Source organism: Apostichopus japonicus, chromosome 20, assembly GCF_037975245.1.
Source record: "Apostichopus japonicus isolate 1M-3 chromosome 20, ASM3797524v1, whole genome shotgun sequence".
In the NCBI taxonomy this organism is placed as follows: Eukaryota; Metazoa; Echinodermata; class Holothuroidea; order Aspidochirotida; family Stichopodidae; genus Apostichopus; species Apostichopus japonicus.
The window spans coordinates 19,404,594-19,426,665 of record NC_092580.1 but is presented as its reverse complement, the minus strand read 5'-3'; the positions used below and the strand labels follow the sequence as shown (position 1 = coordinate 19,426,665).

The 22,072-nt window shown below is 36.5% G+C and overlaps 2 protein-coding genes across 3 annotated transcripts; both read left to right on the top strand.

The window, feature by feature from the left end:
* Positions 1-829: 829 nt before the first annotated feature.
* On the top strand, positions 830-18,067 carry LOC139960948 (uncharacterized). Of its 2 annotated transcripts, none has more exons than XM_071959669.1 (2): positions 830-965; positions 11,237-18,067. In XM_071959669.1, the coding sequence occupies exon 2, from the start codon at positions 11,261-11,263 to the stop codon at positions 12,290-12,292; it is 1,032 nt and encodes a 343-aa protein (XP_071815770.1). In that variant the 5' UTR covers positions 830-965; positions 11,237-11,260; the 3' UTR covers positions 12,293-18,067. The 2 variants fall into 2 exon arrangements, with proteins under 2 accessions (XP_071815770.1, XP_071815771.1); XM_071959670.1 differs by lacking the exon at positions 830-965 and adding an exon at positions 10,296-10,900.
* Positions 5,681-6,655, top strand: LOC139961352 (uncharacterized). The gene has a single exon (XM_071960495.1). It carries the CDS (start codon positions 5,681-5,683, stop codon positions 6,653-6,655), a length of 975 nt encoding a protein of 324 aa, XP_071816596.1.
* Positions 18,068-22,072: the final 4,005 nt, after the last annotated feature.

The following is a 22,072-nucleotide window of genomic DNA, read 5'->3' as shown; positions in this document are numbered from 1 at the left end:
GATCTGCCGACTAAAGTTGCTCTTTATCTTGTTAAAGTTAGCTGCGGCTGCCCAAAGTAGCCACTGTCTATCTGTCTCTATATATGCTAATTATTTTTTTGTTTTTGTTTCAGTTAGCCTTAGATACCTTCAGAGCAGGAACGTCGATCAGGTCATGTAACTTTTAGGTATATTTACCTACAGGCATTTTGCGGTAGATCTTGAGCAGTACTTTGCTGACAGTCCCCCCACCCCCCCCCCCCCAAAAATGGAAACTAGCAGTAACAAATTTACTGACTTGTTGTACCATGGAAGCCACATTTTCAAAGTTGTGTGCAGTGTTGTATGATTGTTTGATACACGCGTGATTAATATGAATATCCTTTGAATAGCCTTAAATTGGAATGAGCTCAAATATAATAATCACTAACCCGTATCGATACTTCGTAAATCACACATAAGCCTGTGTATACCATAATATGGTAAAATGTCGGATATCATATGGCCTACTGGAGTCCATATAGCTTGGATGTAGAATCGATAGTCTCTCGATCGGTATGTTGCAGGAACCGGACGAATCGAACAGCACGTTCGTGCGGGTCAATGTACAGTGGTGGTGGTGGGGGGGGGGGGAGGGGGGCTAGGGATTATGTTGCGAGGAAATCGTTTTGTGAACCTGTATGGGAACGCTTGGCCCGGGCACAAACAATTTCAATTAGCAATTTTTAAACCGAGCTAGTTGGTGCAAAATAGGAAGATACAAACCGGTAATTGCAGGCAATCGAACGATTGTTTGAAAAAGTGCATGCAAGAAGCTTGCTTCTCTACGTATAATTTATAACTTTTCTGATAACGAACTCAGCCTCGGTCGGATGTGAAATAGGTCTTATCAGATGTCGTGTAAATTTTGTGATTCGATTGTTACTAAAGTATTTGAACTGTTAAGGTATTTATTGGAGAAATGAGAAACTGTTAAAATCCAACAGGTAATCAAATATTTACGCGAGCATATTTTGAATAAACTTGCTACTTTTATTCTTATCTTTCTCATGGAAGAACAGGTTATTGTGCGTATATATTGTACGCAATCGCATGTACGTTGTACGTGAAATTATCTGTGGGATTTCCCCATTAAATATTTGTCATGCAGAAATAACAATCACCGTGGGTGTGGTTAACATCTCTCTGCATTTCTGGGTGGTAAACAAGCTAAAATACAATTTCAGGCACGGTGTGGTAAGTAATGATAGAGAAGAAAGTGATCTCCAACATTTTCATCTCTAAATATGTTCTCAACTGCTATATATTTGGTGAAAGTTTCAGTGACAGCTGTCTCTGACTAAGTCTTGTGCCCAGCACAGTGTACAATAGCCTACCAAATATAATATGCTTGTCGTATCCTAACGACAGGCCTAAGCTTATGCTTGGTAACAAACTCTAGCCCTTTGTAATCTAAGCTTATTGTATTAAATTTAAAAATGGAATAAAGGGAAGAAGTGTTGCCTACGCATAGGTTATTCCTAAGTAGTATGGTCTACGGTGCGTGATCAGAGGCCCCAAAGAAGTCAATTCCAAATAGGATATGCCTAACAGTAACTTACTAACATTAGGCTAGGTCTTAATCTTTCATAAAACATGCAAACATAAACCCTGGAGATAATTTGAAACCAAGAAACTAAACAGTTACAATGTGGCAAACAGTTTAATCTCCTGTTACCTTTAAAACCTTTACTTTTGAGTATGTACCTATGTTACTTATGTTTAATGCCATTTGTAATCATTGTGTATATTCGACTTTAGTCATGTACTAATGTGTGAAGAATGAAAACTGGGAAAAAAGTTATGTGAACTTAATGGTGATTACTATGTGAGGAGGGTTCTGGTGGCAATGTTGATTGAGACATGAAGACACAGTACATTTTTGCATTGCTACGTGAATGTAATATCAGCATACCATGTTTAAGGAGGAAATCATGACTTTTCATTGGAATTGGTGATATCAGTTTTTCTGATGTTACCCGAAAGATTCATAAAATGTCATAAGTTTTCACCAAATTTTTAATGTTATAAATTATTTTAGGTAACAGCAAAGTATGTGACATCATTTCAATTGGGCTGAACATACTCTTCCGTTTGTGTTTGCTCTTACAGTCATTTTACATTTTTATAGCTCTAGAGGTTAATCAATATTTCTAAAAGCATTGATGCTTTTAAGAAAGGAGTACACATCTTTGACTTCGACATGCACAGTGTTATATTGTTCTTAATAATTATGCAGTGTGTGGGGCCCGTAAACTTGCCTTTGCTTTCAAACATATGGCATGTGTGATGTTTAATTAAATTAAATTTCCTCGTAACTTCCTTGCATTCTACCTTATTCTGACAAAGTGTCAACTCTCAAAGGATACTGAAATCCTGAGTTTTGCAAATCATTGGCACAACTCCTATTACATATATTACCTTGTTATGTTAAGTGATATAATGTTAACTGTCAAAATTTATTTGACTAGTTTTATGAGTAAAGACAGTCATTTTCACTAAAAATATAGATTGAACAATAATTTGTAGTAAGCACTAAATACAACTTGATGTATTTTGTGCTTAAGTTGTATTGTTTTGGCTTGGTTTAATTCATAGTTTCTAACTAGTAGTAGTACATAGTAGGCTTGATGTCGGTCTGATTTTATCAAGTCACTTTTAAAGTAATATTTCTTTGCTTTGAGTAAATTCAAACAAATGTAGCATACATATGATTTGATGTAACTGAATAGTGGTTATTTGAAAAGTTGAAAGAAAGTTCCATTGAATACAATATGCATGTGACTGTAACAAAATGTGTTTTGTTTCATGTTGCATCATGTTTGATCAAGTCACATGAAAAGTTGAAGTACTACAGTATGTTTTGGATAAATGTACACAATGTAAGCATTAATAATGTTTTGGTGCAGTTGGGTTACTTGAAATTTGAAATATTTTGCTTTTTACACATTCATGTGACTGTTACAAAGTTAGTTTGTTTCATGTTAGTCTGGTTTGATGAATTCACATGAAAAGATGAAGTACTTCGATTTGAATAAGTTCAAACAACTGCAGGATAGACATTTGAGTGAAGTGTTAATATGATCATCAAGTCACTTCTTCATCAGAAAATTAAATACTGATTAGAAAGTTGCTAGCCAAACGCATTGAAGGAAAACAGAAAGAACAAGCAATTTGAAAAAGAAAATTTAGTGTACACTTACTGTATTTAAATACAACAAAATCACATGACATTTACAGTGCAATCTTCTTATTATAAATCAAATGAACAATTAGTATTTGTCATAATTTCTGTGTAAGAGCATGTCATGAATCCAGTGATTGAGTTTGTTGCCTTTTAGGGTATCAATATTTTGCTGCAGACATGATATTGGCTTTAAAAGTCAGATCCCATGATAAACAACATTGTTGTTGTTTGACTACAACTTCTCAACTGTACATCATCTGCACTACAGGTGCAAATTTTGCACTTTGCTCTGCTTTGATATTGAGCAGCCAACTGTATGATTTTGCTTAATATGCATACACTGTGATATATATATGTATGTATATATGATGTATATTAAGTACAGTACTGCAGTAAATCTGTGAGTGCTTTCTAATGGACCTCAGATCATATACACAGTAATATATATGAAGGAAAAGTCTTCGCATGTTGGTAATTTGTACTAGGCCAATTTATGATGCTTTGATCAAACAGCCTGCTACAGTATGTATATCATGTTCCATATTAAATAAACACATTCTAGATATATCGATACAGTGCAGTAAAACCTGTACTTTCTACCATCTCAGTTCAATGTGAAGAACAAAGTGCTTTCGCATTTGTAATTTGTAGGCCAATATATGATGTTTGTTCCAACTTTCATCAAACAACTCACTGTATCATGTTACATATATGCATACATTTCACTGTCTCAGATCATAAAAAGAAATTATATACCATGAAGAAGAATCCTCACATGTTGGTCCAATTAACTGTAGTGCTGACTAATTGTTCTTATTTTTTTATTTTTGCACGAGGGATGGTGGGTACAGTGCTGTAGTAACACCAGATTGACATTTTGGCAAATTTCACACACAGAATCATATGAAGAGAAATGCTCACAAGTTCATCTATAGTCCAGGGATATAGTCAGGCAACATATTTTGATTTTAAAGAGCTCACACAGTGATATTGACTGGGAACACTAAGTTCTAAATGAAGTCACTTTATTAAAAATGAAGTGGTACGATGATATGATTTATTGATCAGTGATTACTAGTGATATCAAGTGTTATTTAACGAGTGGACCAACACACAGCATGGAGAGTTTATTTTACTGAAACAAATTTGCCTGGCAGTCTGCTTACAGATTACAAATATATCATTTGAATATTAATTAGCATATGAAGCTGAAAGGTCTGCTGTATAGACACCAACTATAGCACACTATCATGGAAAAGTTTCTTGAGATTACAAAATCGACCTGTCTTGGTCGTAAACTGACCTCTTTTTACCAATTGGGCTGCAATGCCTGCCACATATTTTTTCTTTTATGTGAGTCTTTGTGTGAACTCTGTATGATTAACTAAACTGTAGAAATAAACATATTTCTACACAGTGTTTGTACAAAAAGCCTCATGGTGTTAAGAAGCTATGCAGGCTAATTGTAGAGCCCGAGGTCATTTAACAACCGTGGCAGGTCCACTTCGTAATCACAAAACTCTCCTAGCTATAGCGTGCTTTAATTGGGGCCAATAAGCAGATCTTTATTCGGACTGTTATCAGGACATATGGTCGGAGTCTTTAAGCCAATTATATTCTGCACATGTATAGCAGGTCGTAATATTAGCCAATTCAATGGATTTGTTTTGGTCAGTTAAAAAGAAAAGACTTCCATGAAGATGGAGAAAGTGTTCTAGAGTCCCAATCATGCTACTGTACTGTATATTGTAGTGTATACTGAATCTTTACACGACATAGGGTCAGTATGCACCTTGGAGAGGCTGAATGTTTTGGAAGCATAGCAACATGTACTTGAATGACATTAAATATTGACTGACCCCATATATGAATTGATAAAAAGAAACCAGGAAACAATTGTCAACCTGGGTTGGTCTGCAGCAGTAAACACATGGAAGTGGATCCTATAGCACAGGACGTTAATTGCATGTACACCTTTCCCGTAATTTTATGTGTGTGTGTGTGCGTGTGTACATGTGTGTGCATCCTCTGGTACCTTGCAAACTTCCTAAAGCCAGCAGCCATGCTAGATCAGTTATACTTGTAGTTAAACTTCATTGTGGTGTCATTCTCCTTCATCTTGTCAAAATTCCATGCATGACTCATTTTGTTTGTTTACCATATATAGTTCTAGACTTTTAGTGCACTGCAGTTATCTTTCTATTTCAATGGCTGTCATAGATATGGTGGAAAGGTTTGCTTTCATTTTGTTTCTCTCGTACAGAATTGTTGTCACCTGTTGAGCTGCTCCTTATCTGACTACCAACCTGCATTCTCTATCCGTTCAATGCATGCATTGTCCTTGAATGATTGGTGCTGGTAACTTTCAAACTGCAGTGAAAGGCTGTAGTGTGATACAGTATTTACATGTATACATCCAGTTGTAGTTGTTTTTACTGTCAACTATCCAGCTGAAAAAGAAACTCTGATATAAAAATGGAAACCTTTGAGAGAATTTTAGCAGGTATGACCAAACTGTTGTGCATATTGGTTGTATTGGGACAAGCTATAGCCCTAGATTCTTACTTCTTCAAGTTGGACTACTCGGGGACATCACCATACATGTGGATTGTATTCGATGCCGTTGTGATAATCTGGTGGATCACGTCGTTGATGATCCCAAAGTGCATCAAGGCTGTCTCCTCTGCAGAAGAGAACCGGTTCAAGCTACTGGTCAACGAAATGCGGTACGCTTATCTTTCCTGGATTGTCTACGCCGTTGTTCTCTGCTTTAAAGTGAATCACATGTTCTTCTACTTTTCTGAAAGTCTCGAAGCCAATGCAAGCCTCTATTCTTCGACCAGTCTCAAATTGATCATCTCCATGGCTGGAATTGCCTTTCTGTTGTTAGTTTATTGTCATCACAGAGATATAAGGCAGGAGGATTACAAATTGATCATGGAAAAAATCTCCATATCCGCATGTCTGGATATCCTGGACTGTCTGTCGTTGCTCAACATCCTGTTTGTAAACGACGTCGGTTTCGAAGTCCCTTACACGTTGGACAGGACCGTTCGAGCCTTCTCCTGCATCTGCATCCTGCTCCCGATGTTCCCTCTCTTCCTCCTTCGTATCCTGCAACGAGAAAACCCCAGCAGGAAGTGGTACAGTCTGTCTCTGATCACCCAGACCGCTCTCTATTTCATCTTCGTCAACGTGCCCCTCTTCTCCATAAGACTTCACCTCTGGATCACTCATGAGATTGACATTTCAACATTCTTCACCAAGAATGTCATCATGTTGTTCAAGGGTGCCATCGATATCGTGAGAGAGTTAGTACAGTGGTATATGCAGAACAAGGCTTCAAAGGAGCAGGGAAAGGAAGACGTAGATGAAGAAGAGAATGGACAAATGGTTGAAGACAATGCTGATGCAGATGGTCAACAGAAACAACAGGATACAGGCCTGTGAAAATAAGGAGAAAATGGGTGTGTGAGGAGAGGAATGGTAAATTGGTGATCAGGAGGAAGGCTAGGCGGGGAGGGGGATGGGGAATAAGTCATGGTAAGAATAGGCAACGCTGAAGGAAACTACAAAGTTGTCTTAGCTGAACTAGTAGAAAGAACTGAAGAATGTAAACTATAAAATTCCTAGTTCATATTTCACTTGATGGAGGTATGGATATGGTAGGACAGATCAAGCTTTTTAAGTGTGTAGAGCTCTACAATACCGTTTGTTTAAGTGAGGTTTGTATTGTATAATTGTCAACATCAGTCTTCTTTCTTTCCTTATTCCGTTGTTGTAGTACAGTATGATATATTTAATCCATAAACCACAGCCTGGAAATATTTATTAAGCTCTACAGTATTATATGCCAAAGACAGTATGGCTATCAGGGCAGAGTTGATACAAATTGATCACCTAATATCAGGAATTCATGGAAGGAATATGTATGCAAGTTTTGCTACTATAATTTTATATTTATTTTCTGCTTTGTTTATAATCTTTTCAACATGATCATTCTATGATACTAATATGTGGCAGTCATTGCTGTACTAAGGCTGTACATACATATCATTCAGTTTAATCCAGTGCAGTTTTAACCTAAGTATTGAATAAGTACATTTATTCAGTTATTTTCGTTTGCCCAATTTGCAAATGTGATTCATTGGCATTTCAGAGGAGCCTGTCAGCCAATGAACACACTGTGGAAAGCAAGATGTTTAGACTGCAGCTTTCTAGACTGACAGATTGGCTGTTTTCTGCATACATATTCACAATGCACGAATTGCAGTTTGCGGCAGTGGCGTGCACAAGTGCGTTTCAAAGGTGCGGAACGGCCGGTGGTGTATGATGGGTTTTATGATAGAGGGGTGTAAGACCCTGGGGTCATTGAGGTCAACTCCCATGCAATGGTGCATTCTGAGGCATAGCTTGATATGAGGTCTATGATTAGTTCTAAATGCAAGGTTGTGGTAATTAATACATTTAAGCTTTGTGTGAGGTTTAATGGGGGGGGGGGGGTTGTATACCTGTAGGCTAGCTGTGATCTAATTCTGCGACAGGTTGAATGTAGAAAAACCCTGACTGAACCATTTCCCCCACTATTAATACGAGGTGGGGGCTATACCCCTGACCCCCCCCCCCCGAGTTGGGCATGCGAGTGGGATGTGGGTTGTCTACCAGGTTAAACAGAACAGAGATTAAAATGGTTCCCTATTATTGTTGTTACTACTAGAAGTACTATGGACAACTAGCCAATTTGTCCCATATTCATCACATTTGTTGTGTGTTATAATCTCATTCAAAATCTGTTGACATTTTTTTGAAAAGCTCTTTGTCATTGCCAAGAAACATACATTTAAAGTTTTGATAAATCTGGATTACCCACTAAATATGATGTGGAGTGTTGCGCTTGTCAACATTTCTTACATTAGCCCTTAATAAGTTTATCCCTGATAACAAGTCCACATATACCATTTGAATATTGTGATGTTTCTCTTTTCAAAGAAGAAAATACAATATTTCAAAACTTTGCAATAGGCCACAAAGGCACAAACCTGTGTTCAGTATAATTGAAACGAAGATTGTGAGAAAAAGGGAAAATATAACAGAAAATTACACAGTTACTCCCTGTACATCATCAATGTGCATGGTGAGCTAGCTGTTTAATCAATCTTTGATGGATTTACAGCTGTTTTCATGATTTCTAATGCCTATTAGTGATTAGGACAATGTTATTTATAGGTGTCCTAGGACAAGTATTTCTCTAAGATTCCAGCCAGTTTGTAACAGTTGAAGCATTAAAGGTTGACTGGGTATTCGAACTATCAATATTGGTGAAATTGCACAGAATCTCAAATTCCATCATACCGATTGTCTTTGTGCTTTTGTTTTGCTTAACAATAGGCAAATTTAAGGTCATCATCATTACTCCCAAAAAAGCTAAAAAGTCTGATAATGGTCACCCATTTTATTGCCAGTTTTATTGCAAGTTATTTGAACAAGGTGTATCATGTATATACTTAGGAAGGTACTTTACAAAACGTCCCTTCTTTTAGTAGCATTCTGAAATTTTGGGGCCAATACTGATGGGCATTTTGTACATTTGATTTTAGTTAGCCTGTATGGACATAGACAGGTAATAGGCAAATAATGTACAACTTTCCAACTAGCAAAGTCAAATAATTTTGGCATTTAGAGTCTGTTTATGGAAATTAAACTCTAAACATGTATTATATGTTGCACGTCTGTCATGTGTGCTGTTTAAAATAAAATGAATTTTGTTGCTACATTAAATACTGTTTTGTTCTCTTTTTAATGTTCTAATCTAATGTCTATGGCATAACAAGGATTTTATAAAACATGGAACATAAGTTGCATTTGTCCAGACATGTAATATCTGTCATTTACAGTGATCAATGCGGCCAGTGGGACAATTTTCTAATGCAGCCTGATACCACTCTGTAACTGTCCTCTCATAAAAGGGTCAAAGTTTCAAACATGAAATAGAAACAGGATATACATACTGTTCACACTGTCATACAAGTTCTCTGACACGTGACCCAAAAAATACGGGTATTTTAAAAATTGTTCCGACTGGTCGATCAGTTTTGTTGGTGGTTTCATTCATATTTTACAGGACTGGACTTTACATATCCTCCACATGACACTTTCTCATAGTTAGTCAACATGTCAAAACATTTGATTAAACCAGGCATACCTGTATATATAGCTATGACATGTAATTTACTCAGAGATGTTTTTCAACTCAGGACCTCAATATAATTATGCTAGCCAAGACTGATTTTAAAAGCAAATGTCAGACGAGACAGGCAGGTAGAGGAATACACTGTATGCATGTCAAACACATACATCGTATCCATTTTCCATTGCTAATTGTAAACAACCGCGGTAATTTTCAGGGCATGGTTTTGTACACTGTCTGCTAGACTCATTATGCTTGTTTACAGTACAGGGTAATGGGTATCCCAAGTATGCCAGTTTCAATACTTGTGTGTGTGTTTTTTAATAAGTGTTGTGCTTGTGTTCAAGAGGATCCTCCATGGAGTACATTTAAATGGTCTGTTGGATCCAGAGGAGGCTCGGGGCTGCCAAGGTTTACAGAATATGTTATTATTATTACTATTATTAGTAAATTATTATTATTATTACTATTATTATTATTATTATTATTATTGTTATTATTTTAATTATTATCATATTATTATTATTACATTTATATAGCACTTATTCCAAAAGCAAGCTCTAAGTGCTTTACAAACAAAAGAAACTTAAAGCAAATAACAATGATATTAATTTTCTAGAAAAGACAATGAAAGCTATAAATTATGTAAACTAAAACATCATAATAGGCAAAAATATAATGAAATTACTTTTTTTGTCATGCAATAAATCTTTACAGTGGCAGTGGTGTTATTTTCCACTAAATGTGTCTGTGAATGAATAAATTTAATAGGTATATATTCAAACATGATATCTGTTGTATTTAACATTGGAGCAGATAGTACTGTTCATTTTATTACCTCTCATCTGTAGAGATTGTTCATAAGGGAGGGAGGGGGGGAGGGCTGACAGTCAGAAATTCCAATCCTGCCCAAAACAGTACTCAAAGGAGCACAAACAGCTAATCGACAGTAACTTTGCCATGTACTTTTAAACACAAAGTAATGCCAGAAATGTGCAAGAAGAAAGAATACAGGGTGATAGCTTCATTTTCATTGTTTGGTTTGTGTTTAATGTGAACATCCTCCTAATGACTTGATCTTTGGGCAGGTGTTGGACACTCAAAGTAATTGAGATTTAGTCCAAAGGGGTAGTGTACGGAGACAGTACAGGTAGTTTACTGTAGTTTACTGTTTCTTTCTGTTTACTGTTTCATCAGAAACGAAATAATAGTGCCGGGCATCTGTCATAAAAAGATATCAAGCATAACAAAGCAATCAGGACGGAAATAATAGTGGTTTTGTTTGTAGGTTTAGTTTCAGAAGATATATGCCATACTTTGTTTGCTCTGTATGTGATAACAAGGTTGATTAACTATAGCATAGTAAATATAGTACAGTATAGCATAGTATAGTACAGTACCGTTCAGTATAGTATTAATATAGTATGGTCTGTCTGGACATTATCACCAACATAGGATACCTGATCAGTTGAGGAAATAGACTGCCCAGCTATAACAGAAATAAGACAGTAAGTAAACAATCTAACTCAACGTCTTTGTGTTGTCATGGTAATTAAGTATGAATTCTTCAAGGTCTTCAGTTTTGTATTTGCATGCAAAGAAGGTAATTGCTGTAGGAATGGTTGTGTCACTACTAAGTTGGTGTGTCTCTCGCCTCATTCGTTTACAAAGATTCTAATGGTTATTCTTTTTCCTGAATGGGTTCATGTGATCTTAGCTATGAAGCTGAAGTCACGTTTACAACTTATGCCCAGTTCAGTCGGAAACTAATTCAGAGTACATTTTGGGTTCGAATTGTCTTTTGAAAGACCTGTATAACTATTTTTTTGTCTTTGTCTTTTCAGAGTTAATGATCACTTGGGCAATAGATGAGTGATACTTTCAGGTCATCCCTGAGAACGGTGCAGAGTTTGCAGAGATCAATCAGTCCGAGAATGCCGCTCGGCGGAAACTGTTGCGAGACGTTGGTGGAAGTGGTTGCAAAGGTACTATGTATCGGAGTTCTGGTGGCTCAACAGGTCTTACTGGACACTTTCTTTTTTAATTTAGATGCGAAAGGAACCATATCTCCAGTCATATGGGTTCTTTTGGACATGTTTGTAACTCTCTGGTGGATATGCTCCCTCGCTATGCCCATGTGCTTGAAAACCTGCCTTAGGAAACTACCGAGGAAGTTGTTGGTGGCGTTAAGCGAGGTGCGTTTCGCGTATCTGTCATGGGTGCTCTACGCAGCTCTCCTCTGCCTGAAGATAAATCACATGTTCTTCTTCTTCGCCGAGGATCTACCCATGAGACCGCAGCTCTTCTCTTCGACCGGTCTGAAGTTGACCCTGTCCATGGCCGGTGTGGTCTTCTTGTTGTTGGCTTACTGTCATCACAAGGAACTTAAAGGAGTCTATTACAAACTGACCATGGAGAAAGTCGCCTTCTCTGCATGTCTGGACGTTTTAGATGCCCTTATGCTCCTAGACTTTTTGTTCATCCGTGCATCGGGTATTTTGATCACCCCAAGGCTGGACAGGATCGTTCGTGCATTTTCTTGCATCTGCATCATTCTTCCGACGTTTCCCCTCCTGGTTCTCCGTTGCATACAGACGCCGACCCCAAAACACAAACTCTACCGGATCATGCTGATCATTCAATCTCTCCTGTATCTGCTGTTGGTTAATTTCCCTCTCTTCTCCATTCGTCTCCATTTCTGGTTCACCCACAACAGGGACATTTCCACATTCTTCACCAAAAATGTGATCATGCTCTTCAAAGGTGTGTTAGAGATCATTAAAGAATCGATGAAGCTGTACAAGCAGCAGTCGTCGACCAGTTATATGTCCGACGATCCAGACGTCGCTACCAGACTGAAACAAATGCCCACGAAAGATCTCGGGAAGGAGGACGTTTGATTCCGTGCTGAACCAACTGCCCACGAAAGATCTCGGGAAGGAGGAGGTTTGATACCGACCCTCCAGCGAGTAATTACAAACTGCATAAGGATGGCTACAAAAGTGTTAGTGTATCTGCATGTCAACTTTGCAAAGAGAAAGCCATGCACTAGGCAAAATGAGGACAAGCTGCTCATAGGCTGTGATTAGTGAAGGCACTGTCTCCTTGATGTCTAATTTGTTTGAATTAGAAGTAATCTTAGCTGATAAATGAAGGTGAGCTGATAAATGTCTGATAATTCAAGTTCCCTTTAGCTAACAAGGTCTTGTTATAGTAGATGGAGGCCTGTAGCTATAGAGGGTGGAAGAGGAGGGAGGAGTCAGGGTCACCTACCCAGCATACCTAGGAAACAAAAATGAGACTCCCGATATAGGGCAGGGTCATATAATCATATTGCTGAAAGTTGTCCCGACATACCCTGACAAAAAATATCTGTTTCTTGCCAAAGTACAGTTTTCAAGGCCTCCGACCCATCCTTACCAAGATTAAGTTTTTACTGGGCATATGGTGTAACCATATAAGAGAGAGTTCTACTTGAAATTGTACATTGTGGATTTTTATTGTCATGCACCTGATCACCTGATGGCAGGGTCTTGAAGGTGATAAGCAGCTATTGTTGGTTTCCGTGAAGATGAACTGAAGAGATGAATAATGCCTTTTAACGCTGCAGTTTGACTATCTATAGATTGATGTGACCTTCTCTAGTGCTAAATATGTAGCTGCCTTTAATATTATTTAAATATCGCACAGGAAGTTTCATTTGTGTAATAGCTGTTTCATATATGCATATTGGTTAAATCTATCGAATCATGTAAGTATTATCTTTATTATTATTATTATTATGTATGTAATATATATTTATATTCAGTTGCAAATTGACAACTATATGAATTAAACATCACTGCCTTCCTATGTGTTTTACTGTCTCATTCCAGTGATGTCGTCCAAACATGTATAGTACTAACCACCCATGCATGCTTTTCACGTTATATCACAGTACCTTGGTGCAAATATGTATTTTAATTTCTTTGTTGCTGTTTTTAATACTATTTTTCTTCTTTCCAAGAGCAACTTGCTGAGTCTGAAATAACTACAGAAAACTTTTGTTTCATTTACTCTTTGTGCATTAATTAAATGTTTGTAAACCGCCATTGTCATTTCAAAATAGTTCCCTCTATTTTTAAAAGAATCTTAAGGAGAAATGTAGAAAGATGTTGGGGCTGAATCATTTTGCATCTGGACATGACTGTTAAGTATGATCCACAACATAAACAGTGTCTTCTAAGTAATGATAGAGATTAAAATCTGCATATTACATGTTTTGCCCCTATTAGCTCAGTACAAGCAACAGATATCTCCATGCAGCTATTCACCAGTTGTCATGAGGTCGTAGGTCATTTGAGCCAAGCATATCATAACAGAATATTTAATTTCTCCCCTACATGAAGTTGTATGGCAAGGAAAGTTGAACATCTCAAAATTTTGTGTTTCTTTTCTGTATAAAAATCAAATCCTTACTTTGATATTCAATGTTTTGTACCACTTGTTAGCTTACTTGTGTATGTAGGCAAAGTTGTTGTTGTCTTGAATTGGTAATACTGAATTTGCTTTACTCGCTTTCCTGTCTTCTCACAACCTCCGCACTCTCAATAACCAAATCACATAGATTCAAACAGACGAGCTCTGAATGAAAATACACTTCTAAGTACTTTGGATGGTAAAATAAGGAGGGGTCATTGACCTCTGGAAACAGGTCCTGAAGAGGGTACAGTGTTAAAAAGGTTACCAGTTCACTCCAGGTATGGTAGAGCAAGAGTGCTGAGGTTGGGATCAGACACGTAAGCTTGTCACTTGTCAATATCCTAAACCTGTAAGTTTTACGATTTACCAATTATTAGGTTACATCTTTCAGTGACTTACTCGCTTCATGAGTGTCTATACGAAACATTGCAATCACTTAATTACCGGTGGTTGATCTTCCGTTCTTTTGTTCAAATCACATTATTTGTAAAGAGAGTTGGTACAAAATGTATCATTCCCTAAAGATTTTGTTATGTTTAAAGTACTGTTTTACTTGCAATCAATAGATGTGCTCTTTTATTTACACTCCCAAGTTTGAAATAAATTTTTGTATATGTTTTTTATGCCAATGCTCCATTGTTGACAATTTGCTAACATGGATAGATATAGTAGCAATTCTTTCTTTGTAACTTTTTCTTTGATTTAGAAATATTGGACAGATTTTTTGATAGCTGAATCACATTCTTGTGTTAATCTATTTAGATTGAATACTTCAAACAGCACCTGCTTTCTTTGATGAAAAATTTTCAGCAATTTTCCCAAGTTATTATTCCCAAAAGGATTAGATTTAACTTATTAGTAATATATCGAGTTTTTCAACTCTCCCTTCATTTCTAAGATTGAATGTTGAAAACTTAATAGTCAAAGTCAAATTGTCATGAGCATAAATGAACCTATGAGGGTTTGATTATAACATGGTACTGATTGTATTAAGCACCATAACACTGATGACTTTGAAATAATATTTCAAGACTATTTTAAATAGTACACTGTTATAAGTTATAACATAAGAACACTGATTATGACCATGAGAGGGATGTTGATATTAGCTTTTGATGTTGTTAAATGTGCTTTTCAAAGAAACTATTTCCTTCCTTTTCTATGCCTGTGGCAAAGGGTTGAAAAAGTACGTTGGCTTTCGAAGCAAACATCTGGATACTTTCATTGTAGAAGTATTAAGACAAGCCTGTTTGCATATAATATTTGGGAGCAGAAGTTAATTGTTGAAAGAAATGAACGAAGCTAATGATTATTGATTAACTAGGTCATGTAGACATTGTTTACATTGTTAACAGCTCAAAAAAGGAGATCAGTAATAAAGCTATTTCAGTAAATCAGGTTAAGAATTTCACAGGTATGGCCATGATTTACTCAAGATGCTAGCACCTTTTTTTTCCTTCTTTCTACCGGTATTTAGTCAGTAAACAGCACCAATATCGAAGTATTTGTAGCTGCATGGTGAAAAGCAAACCAGCTATTTTTTAAAGCATTTGTAGTGATAAAAAGAGAAAATAAGGAATAGGGAGGGTAATGACAATTTTAGGAGGCAAATTTAAGGGCTGTTCACTATAAATCAGAGTACGAATTAAAAACCTGTTAGAAAGCAAGGTATGGGATAAATAGTTCTGAAAGAACAACAATAGAGATGTCCAAGAACATCAGTATCACTTTAATAGTCCAATTATATCTTTATTGATCTATAAAAGTTAGTAGTGTATAAGTGTTGCATGAACTTCAGAATCAAGAGTAAACAATTTATATTCTCTATTTACCACAACGTTTCTTATCAACTTTAATAGGTTGATATGTTTGGCTTTTCTACTGATATGCTCACAGTGAAGTAAAAGTTGCCAAAATTGTATTTCTGTTGAAAAGTGCAATTAGCTTTACATTTAACAATAACCCATCATAATGCAAGATATTTAAGAGAGGAAAAACAAAGAAAAAAAAGAGAGCAAATAAGACACTAGGACTATGTGAACTCACAGTATCTGCCATAGACTATGTAGCTTTAGATCGATAAATGTATAGTCTAGGAACTCCAGGGTGAAACAGATGGAGGCTGAAAGTATATAATTACATATATATGTTTGTTAAGTACTGCAATACTCTCCATATAACCATGTCTAATGCCATCTCATAGGCAATCAACAAGAACAGTACTTTGGTGATTAAACTGACTGCTTACAGTGTAGTATGTACCTTCTCAGTCTACCATACAAAAATATCTTACTTCAAATTTTTTTTCACTTTTCTAGATTTTCCAATATCATGCCCTTCTGTATTTCTTGTTGTCAATGCTTATATTCTTCTTTATACTTTCCATAGATTGCAATCTCTTGCCTATCAGATGTATGTGTGTATGCTATATATACATGTAAAGTGGTACACAAACCTATAGTGATGTTTTAAAAAATTTGCATTAACTCACTTTTTTCCTTTTATCATACATTGTTAAATTTTGCTAGTAGACAAATGCAGTGAAAGTTAGCCTAGCCTTGATTACAATATCCTTCTTACTGTATGTATATTAATTGCTAAAGCAAACTCTGTATTTTATGTTCATATTTAACTCAGTTTAATATCACAGCCATTCAGGTAAAACCAGGGTACCCTACATTACAACTCTTTTCTCAACTTTACCCACAAAAATTGGGAAAATTGGGTTTCCTTTCATTCTTTCGGTCTCTGAAATAAATTGTCATTTTTTAGGTTTTGACAAAAAGTAACATTACGGATGAAAATATTTGAAGCATTTTAGAATTTTTTGTTCTTTTGGGGGGGGGGGGGGGAACAATTCAAGGTAATTTTCCAGGGTGCATCAGCCAAGTCTAGTGTTACTGTTACACAATAATAGTTTTCTCCCTTTGGTCCTTTTTAGTACTTCAATAAGGCTGTGTAACTTAGTAATTTTTTCAAAAGAAAACATGGCAAAACAACTACTTCATGCAAAAGGATCTGGAAAATTTCAATCATCTGTATTCATTTCATTTATACAACCATAATTTTTCCTCGTTGATATTTCTTTACAAACTAAGACAACAGTTGCCCACACCTGCTAATATTATGAATATTCATCATGTGTTATGGTGGTATTTTCTATTTCTCTTTTACTCTCAACCCTTTAACAGATCTTGTTTGTAAATTCTTGTTTTGTATTGAAATATTTACTGTGGTTATTGAAGCTTTTTAATGGTTAAATGCAGCTATGTGGTTCCAATTTATAATTGGTTTCTACTAAACTACATTTTCCATGTTTTTACATTATTTGATGTGATGTTGATAAACCTCATGATTTTTGCCCCTTTTGCACAAACTTAGCATATTAACTCCTAAAATGCTTTGTAACTTCATGGCTGGTATTTATTATTTATTGTGTTTATATGAGACATTCTTTGGCTGTAACATTTTGCTATTTTATAGTGTTCTAGTTTTGGTCACATTTAGTTATTTCTTCCCATTTGTGAATATGAGGAGTATTATATAGACACGATTGCTACAGTGAACAACAAGGTTTTATGTAGTAAACTTGCTCTATTGAAATCGATTTTGCATGCAGCATCTGAGCAGGGTGTTCGCATCTTCACTATCGAACCAATATTTTGGAAGAATTTAGTTATTTTTCACTATTTCATTATAGAAAAAAACGAAAGCAACTAATGTGTCAATTGTTCAAAAAGAAGCAGGAAAAAAACCCCCTGAATTTTGTAACATTATCAATCGATAAAAAACATATATAATAACACAAAACAAACAGAATAATAAACCAGATGGATTTAGTGGTTTCGTAGTAATTTTGCAATGGAATGCAAGTGTTCAAGCAATATATTTTAAATGGAAATGGGGCGGGGGGGGGGTGGGGTGGGGACATTAAATAGTAACAAATCATGGTACAAAGTAGTAATTAAAATGCTTTATATCCAGCCTGCTGTGTAAGCTCATTGATTGTGTGGTATCTTTTGGATATTTAAGTCATTACATAGTAATGTCATGTTTGTATAGCATCTTGATGAAACCGTGTATTATATGTCATAAACTACAATGCAATGTCCTGTGAGCGTGTACATATTACACTGACTGTGTGTTGTTGAGTTGTGAGTATTGTTCCCCATTATGGTCAATAAAAGTTTTGTGCACTAAATAACAAATGAAAACTTGGCAGAGCTACAATGTCTCTTCTTGTGTGTGTATGTGTTTTAGTATATACTTTTATCGCATTAGCATTTCAAAGAATATTTCCTTAGGCCTGCAACTAGGGCAGATAGCTTGTTTGAGAGGGGAAGTGATTGGGGAAGATGGTGTGGGGGGGGGGCAGGGGTAAGAAGAAACTATTGTTTGCCCCTCAGACAATAGCTATACCCTCCACAATATTGTGTCCATGGATCAACACTATCTACCTTTTTTATTTGTAGGCTAACAGTTTATGGGCCAAAATAATTGCCCACCCAGTTAGTTTGTTATTTACTTCCCTGATTGTATACAGGCGATTCCATGGTAACTCGCATAACACTTTTTGCTGTTTTTTTATAATCCAAGTGCTGTGGCTTGAATATGGGTTAGTGTAACTCCTCAATTTTCTGTGGTGTTATACCCAACATTCATAGCTACAGTATGAAATTATCAAGAATTATAATTCTGTTCGCCTTAATGAATGGTGCGCTTCCAAATATCGGTAACTCGCATTACGGAAAAAGGACACCTGAAAAATTGACACCGGTACAAAATGGCACCGTGCTCAAACAAAGAATGATTTCTTCAATTGCATACATGCACAAGATATCTACCCTACTGATGTTTATATATCAGCAGTAGAAAATATGAAACAACTTCAGATGTGGTATGGAGGGGGAAAAAGTCTGGTAACTCACATTACGGTAACTCGCATTACACTTTTTCCAGTCATCGATTTTGCTCTTTATTCATCAAATTCTTTGAAACAGATATGCTCCAAAGCCATTTTTGAAACACTTGGAAACTCTTAGAAACTGTAAAACTCTTTCCAAAACTGTTAAAAACATTTTAACAACAATTTGCAAAACATCCTGACAATTATATCAATAATAATCGAAGCTGATTGAACCAAAAAATCAACTGAAGAATTGTTGACTAACAAGATTGCAATATACACTATTGAATTATCAATCCATATTTCCAATCAAGCTAATCCAAAATTGTTGACTAACAAGATTGCAATGTACACTCTTGAATTATCAATCCAAATTTCCAATCAAGCTAATCCAAGCAAACTGGTAGCTCTCCTCTTCCATTTTAATGTCTCAAAACATCTACTGAAAGTTATACAGGTTCACAGCTTATAGTGAATTACAAGAAAAGTTTCTTTGGCAAGTTAATTAGTGATTGGTCCTTTGAAAATTTGTATTTAGGGTTCTTAGGAAAAGCATGAAACAAATAAAACAATCCTTGTTCCTAATTCTATCAGTATAATAACATTATCAACAATAAAACAATAGATGTTTCATCATGCGGTATGAGGGCATGATGGTAGGCCATTCTAGATAACCTTGAATGGATGGTGTTTTGTATCAAATTAGAATTTTGATGCAAGCTTGAATTGGCCACGACTATTAGCAATCAATGGCATTCCCAACTTCTTTATCATCTGGCTTCGTCGATAGAAAGTTTTGTTATCCCTGGGGTTCGGCCATTTCCAGTTATCGATCGTTCCCGTGAATTCAGGTGGCCTGCCTTATTTTGTGTAATTTGGGGATTTGAAATGCTTTGAAGTAAAGGTTGATTTTCCCATTGTAGTGATAAGACACTCATATTGGGGAAAAGGGTTTGCACATCATGATATTTGGGGAACACACATATGAATTGGTAAACCACACCAATCTATTCCAACTGACCAAGCCTCTGCTATCCTGCCCCTCCCCCTCCCCCTCCCCCTCCCCCCAGCGGCCCCTGTCCTCCCCTATGCAAAGTTGCAAACTCCCCGTCCCCCCATCCCCTCTGCCCAACCCATTAATTATGAGGTGCCCACACCCTTGGCAGCATCAGTTTTCATATCAAGACTAATTTCCATCAAGATGTTAGGCACATTATACTGATTTACAATATTTGCCCATCCTTGAACATACTAGATTACTATGTGATAGGCTACAGACTAATATAGCCTAAGCTCTCACAATTTGTCCTAAATATTGTACTAAGCAATTACATCCCATGATTAATATCCCATGAAAATGCTAATGTTAAAATGGAGAAAGAATATGCTAACTTAACTCATTTGATGATATCACAGTTGAATGCAACTTGGAAGGTCCGTGATTCCACAAAGGTCAGGTGATAAAATCATTAATGTCTGTTGAAACTGTCTTAAGGGTCACATGTGATGTAATGGAGGTTGCAGTACATTCTGGGTACAGGAAGTACCTACTGTGCACACCTTACATAAGTATATAGTGCGCTGCATTGTTTTGTTGATCAGTAGTATAGTCAGTATTGCGAAGTTCGCCATACTGCGAAGATCGGCCACCCTTAAGAAATACACAATTTCACCATGAAAATCTACAGGAAGAGTCAAATTTCACCAAAAAGTACGAAGCTACAGTTATTTTCTCTCCAAAATGACCTGTGTGCAAGAAATTACTTACATATTTGTCAATAAAATGACGAAGATCTATGAAGTCTGTTATAATGACTGAAAAAGCAACTGCGCCCCCAATTTTATCACCATCGCCACACTGTGGGTTGCGCGTCCGAACTTCGCAATACTCTAGCAAGAAATACCAGTTCCACAATCACGAAGAATCTTCTTGGAAAACAACGTGAAAACAGTTTGCAGGAAAGAAAGTTTGGCCGTGTATCGTACTATAACAAAATTCTCCCACCATATGAAGTATATTTTCAAATGATTTATACCAGAAGATTTAGTTTTGGGGTGTTTTAAGTCTTAAGTGGCCGAACTTCGAAGTCACCATCCTACTGCAAGTGAGATTGGAATTTGTAATATATGGTAACTCGCATTACAGCGGTAACTCGCATTACTGGTAACTCGCATTACAGTTTTCAATGGCTATTTATATGTATATACTAGGTACATTTCTAATTCTTTCAACCACTTTTATAATCCTTACTTTGACTAGAAGCATAATATGAAATGGCAGGAAATTATCTGATACAGTGGGGAAAAAAAAGAGTTAAAAACTCGGTCTCTCGGTAACTCGCATTACGCTCTCAAATCAGCTCTGTGTCGTTACAGCCAGATATGCCTACAAACCAAAAATGTTTGGGGGAATTGTGATCAATATTTTAATATATCACTTATCAGGCGCGTATCCAGGATTTTCTAACCCGGGGGGCGCGAATTACTATCTAAGCGGAGCGCCACCATCGGTTGGCGCGCAGCGTACAAGAAAATTTCTGGTTTTGATAACCCCCAGATCACCGGAAATAGCACTTCTCGGGCTTGAAAATGACCCACCAGATGTACACTTTTGCCTGAGAACCAAGTATTTCCCAAAAGTTTTTTCCATCCATAACCTTTTTGAAGATTGTCACACATCATGTTCGACCTCATTGCATGTCCTATGGATCATTGCTTTTGTAGGTGATTCTACGTCACGGCCCACAATATCCGAAAGCCCCACTTTTCAAGGTTTTAAGCCCATTATTTGTTGAGAATTTGAAAATTCACATTTCTCGTGAATAAAATCACTTCAAAACATACCCATAATGTTGCACAAAATTCAATCTATGGACAAGCAATATAGAAAAACCTCCTTGAACCCCTAAAAGACAGGTCAAAGTTGCACGAGTAGAGGAAAGTATGATGAAGAATGTTGGTGAGGAAATTTTCGAAAATTCAGACACAGTTAATTTATTGGTGTAGAAATATTAAAACCTCTTAGAACGGCTATTATAAAACTTGGTTGAAGGAAATGAAAAATAGCAGATATTTCCGATATCAGGTATATCGAAACGGAACACTACACACATAGGCGTAGGTCCCGTAGGAGGCGGTGGCTGCAGCCCCCTCCCCCTCCCCCCCCCCCCGCAACCAAATTTTTCCCCATCTTTTTCGGGCACCTACTGAAAGAAAAATAAATAGCAATGAATAGCTTAAAAATTATTTCCTTGGTAATTAAAATAAAGTTCTAAGCTTGGCCGACATTACTACTGTAAAAGAGAGTTTTGAC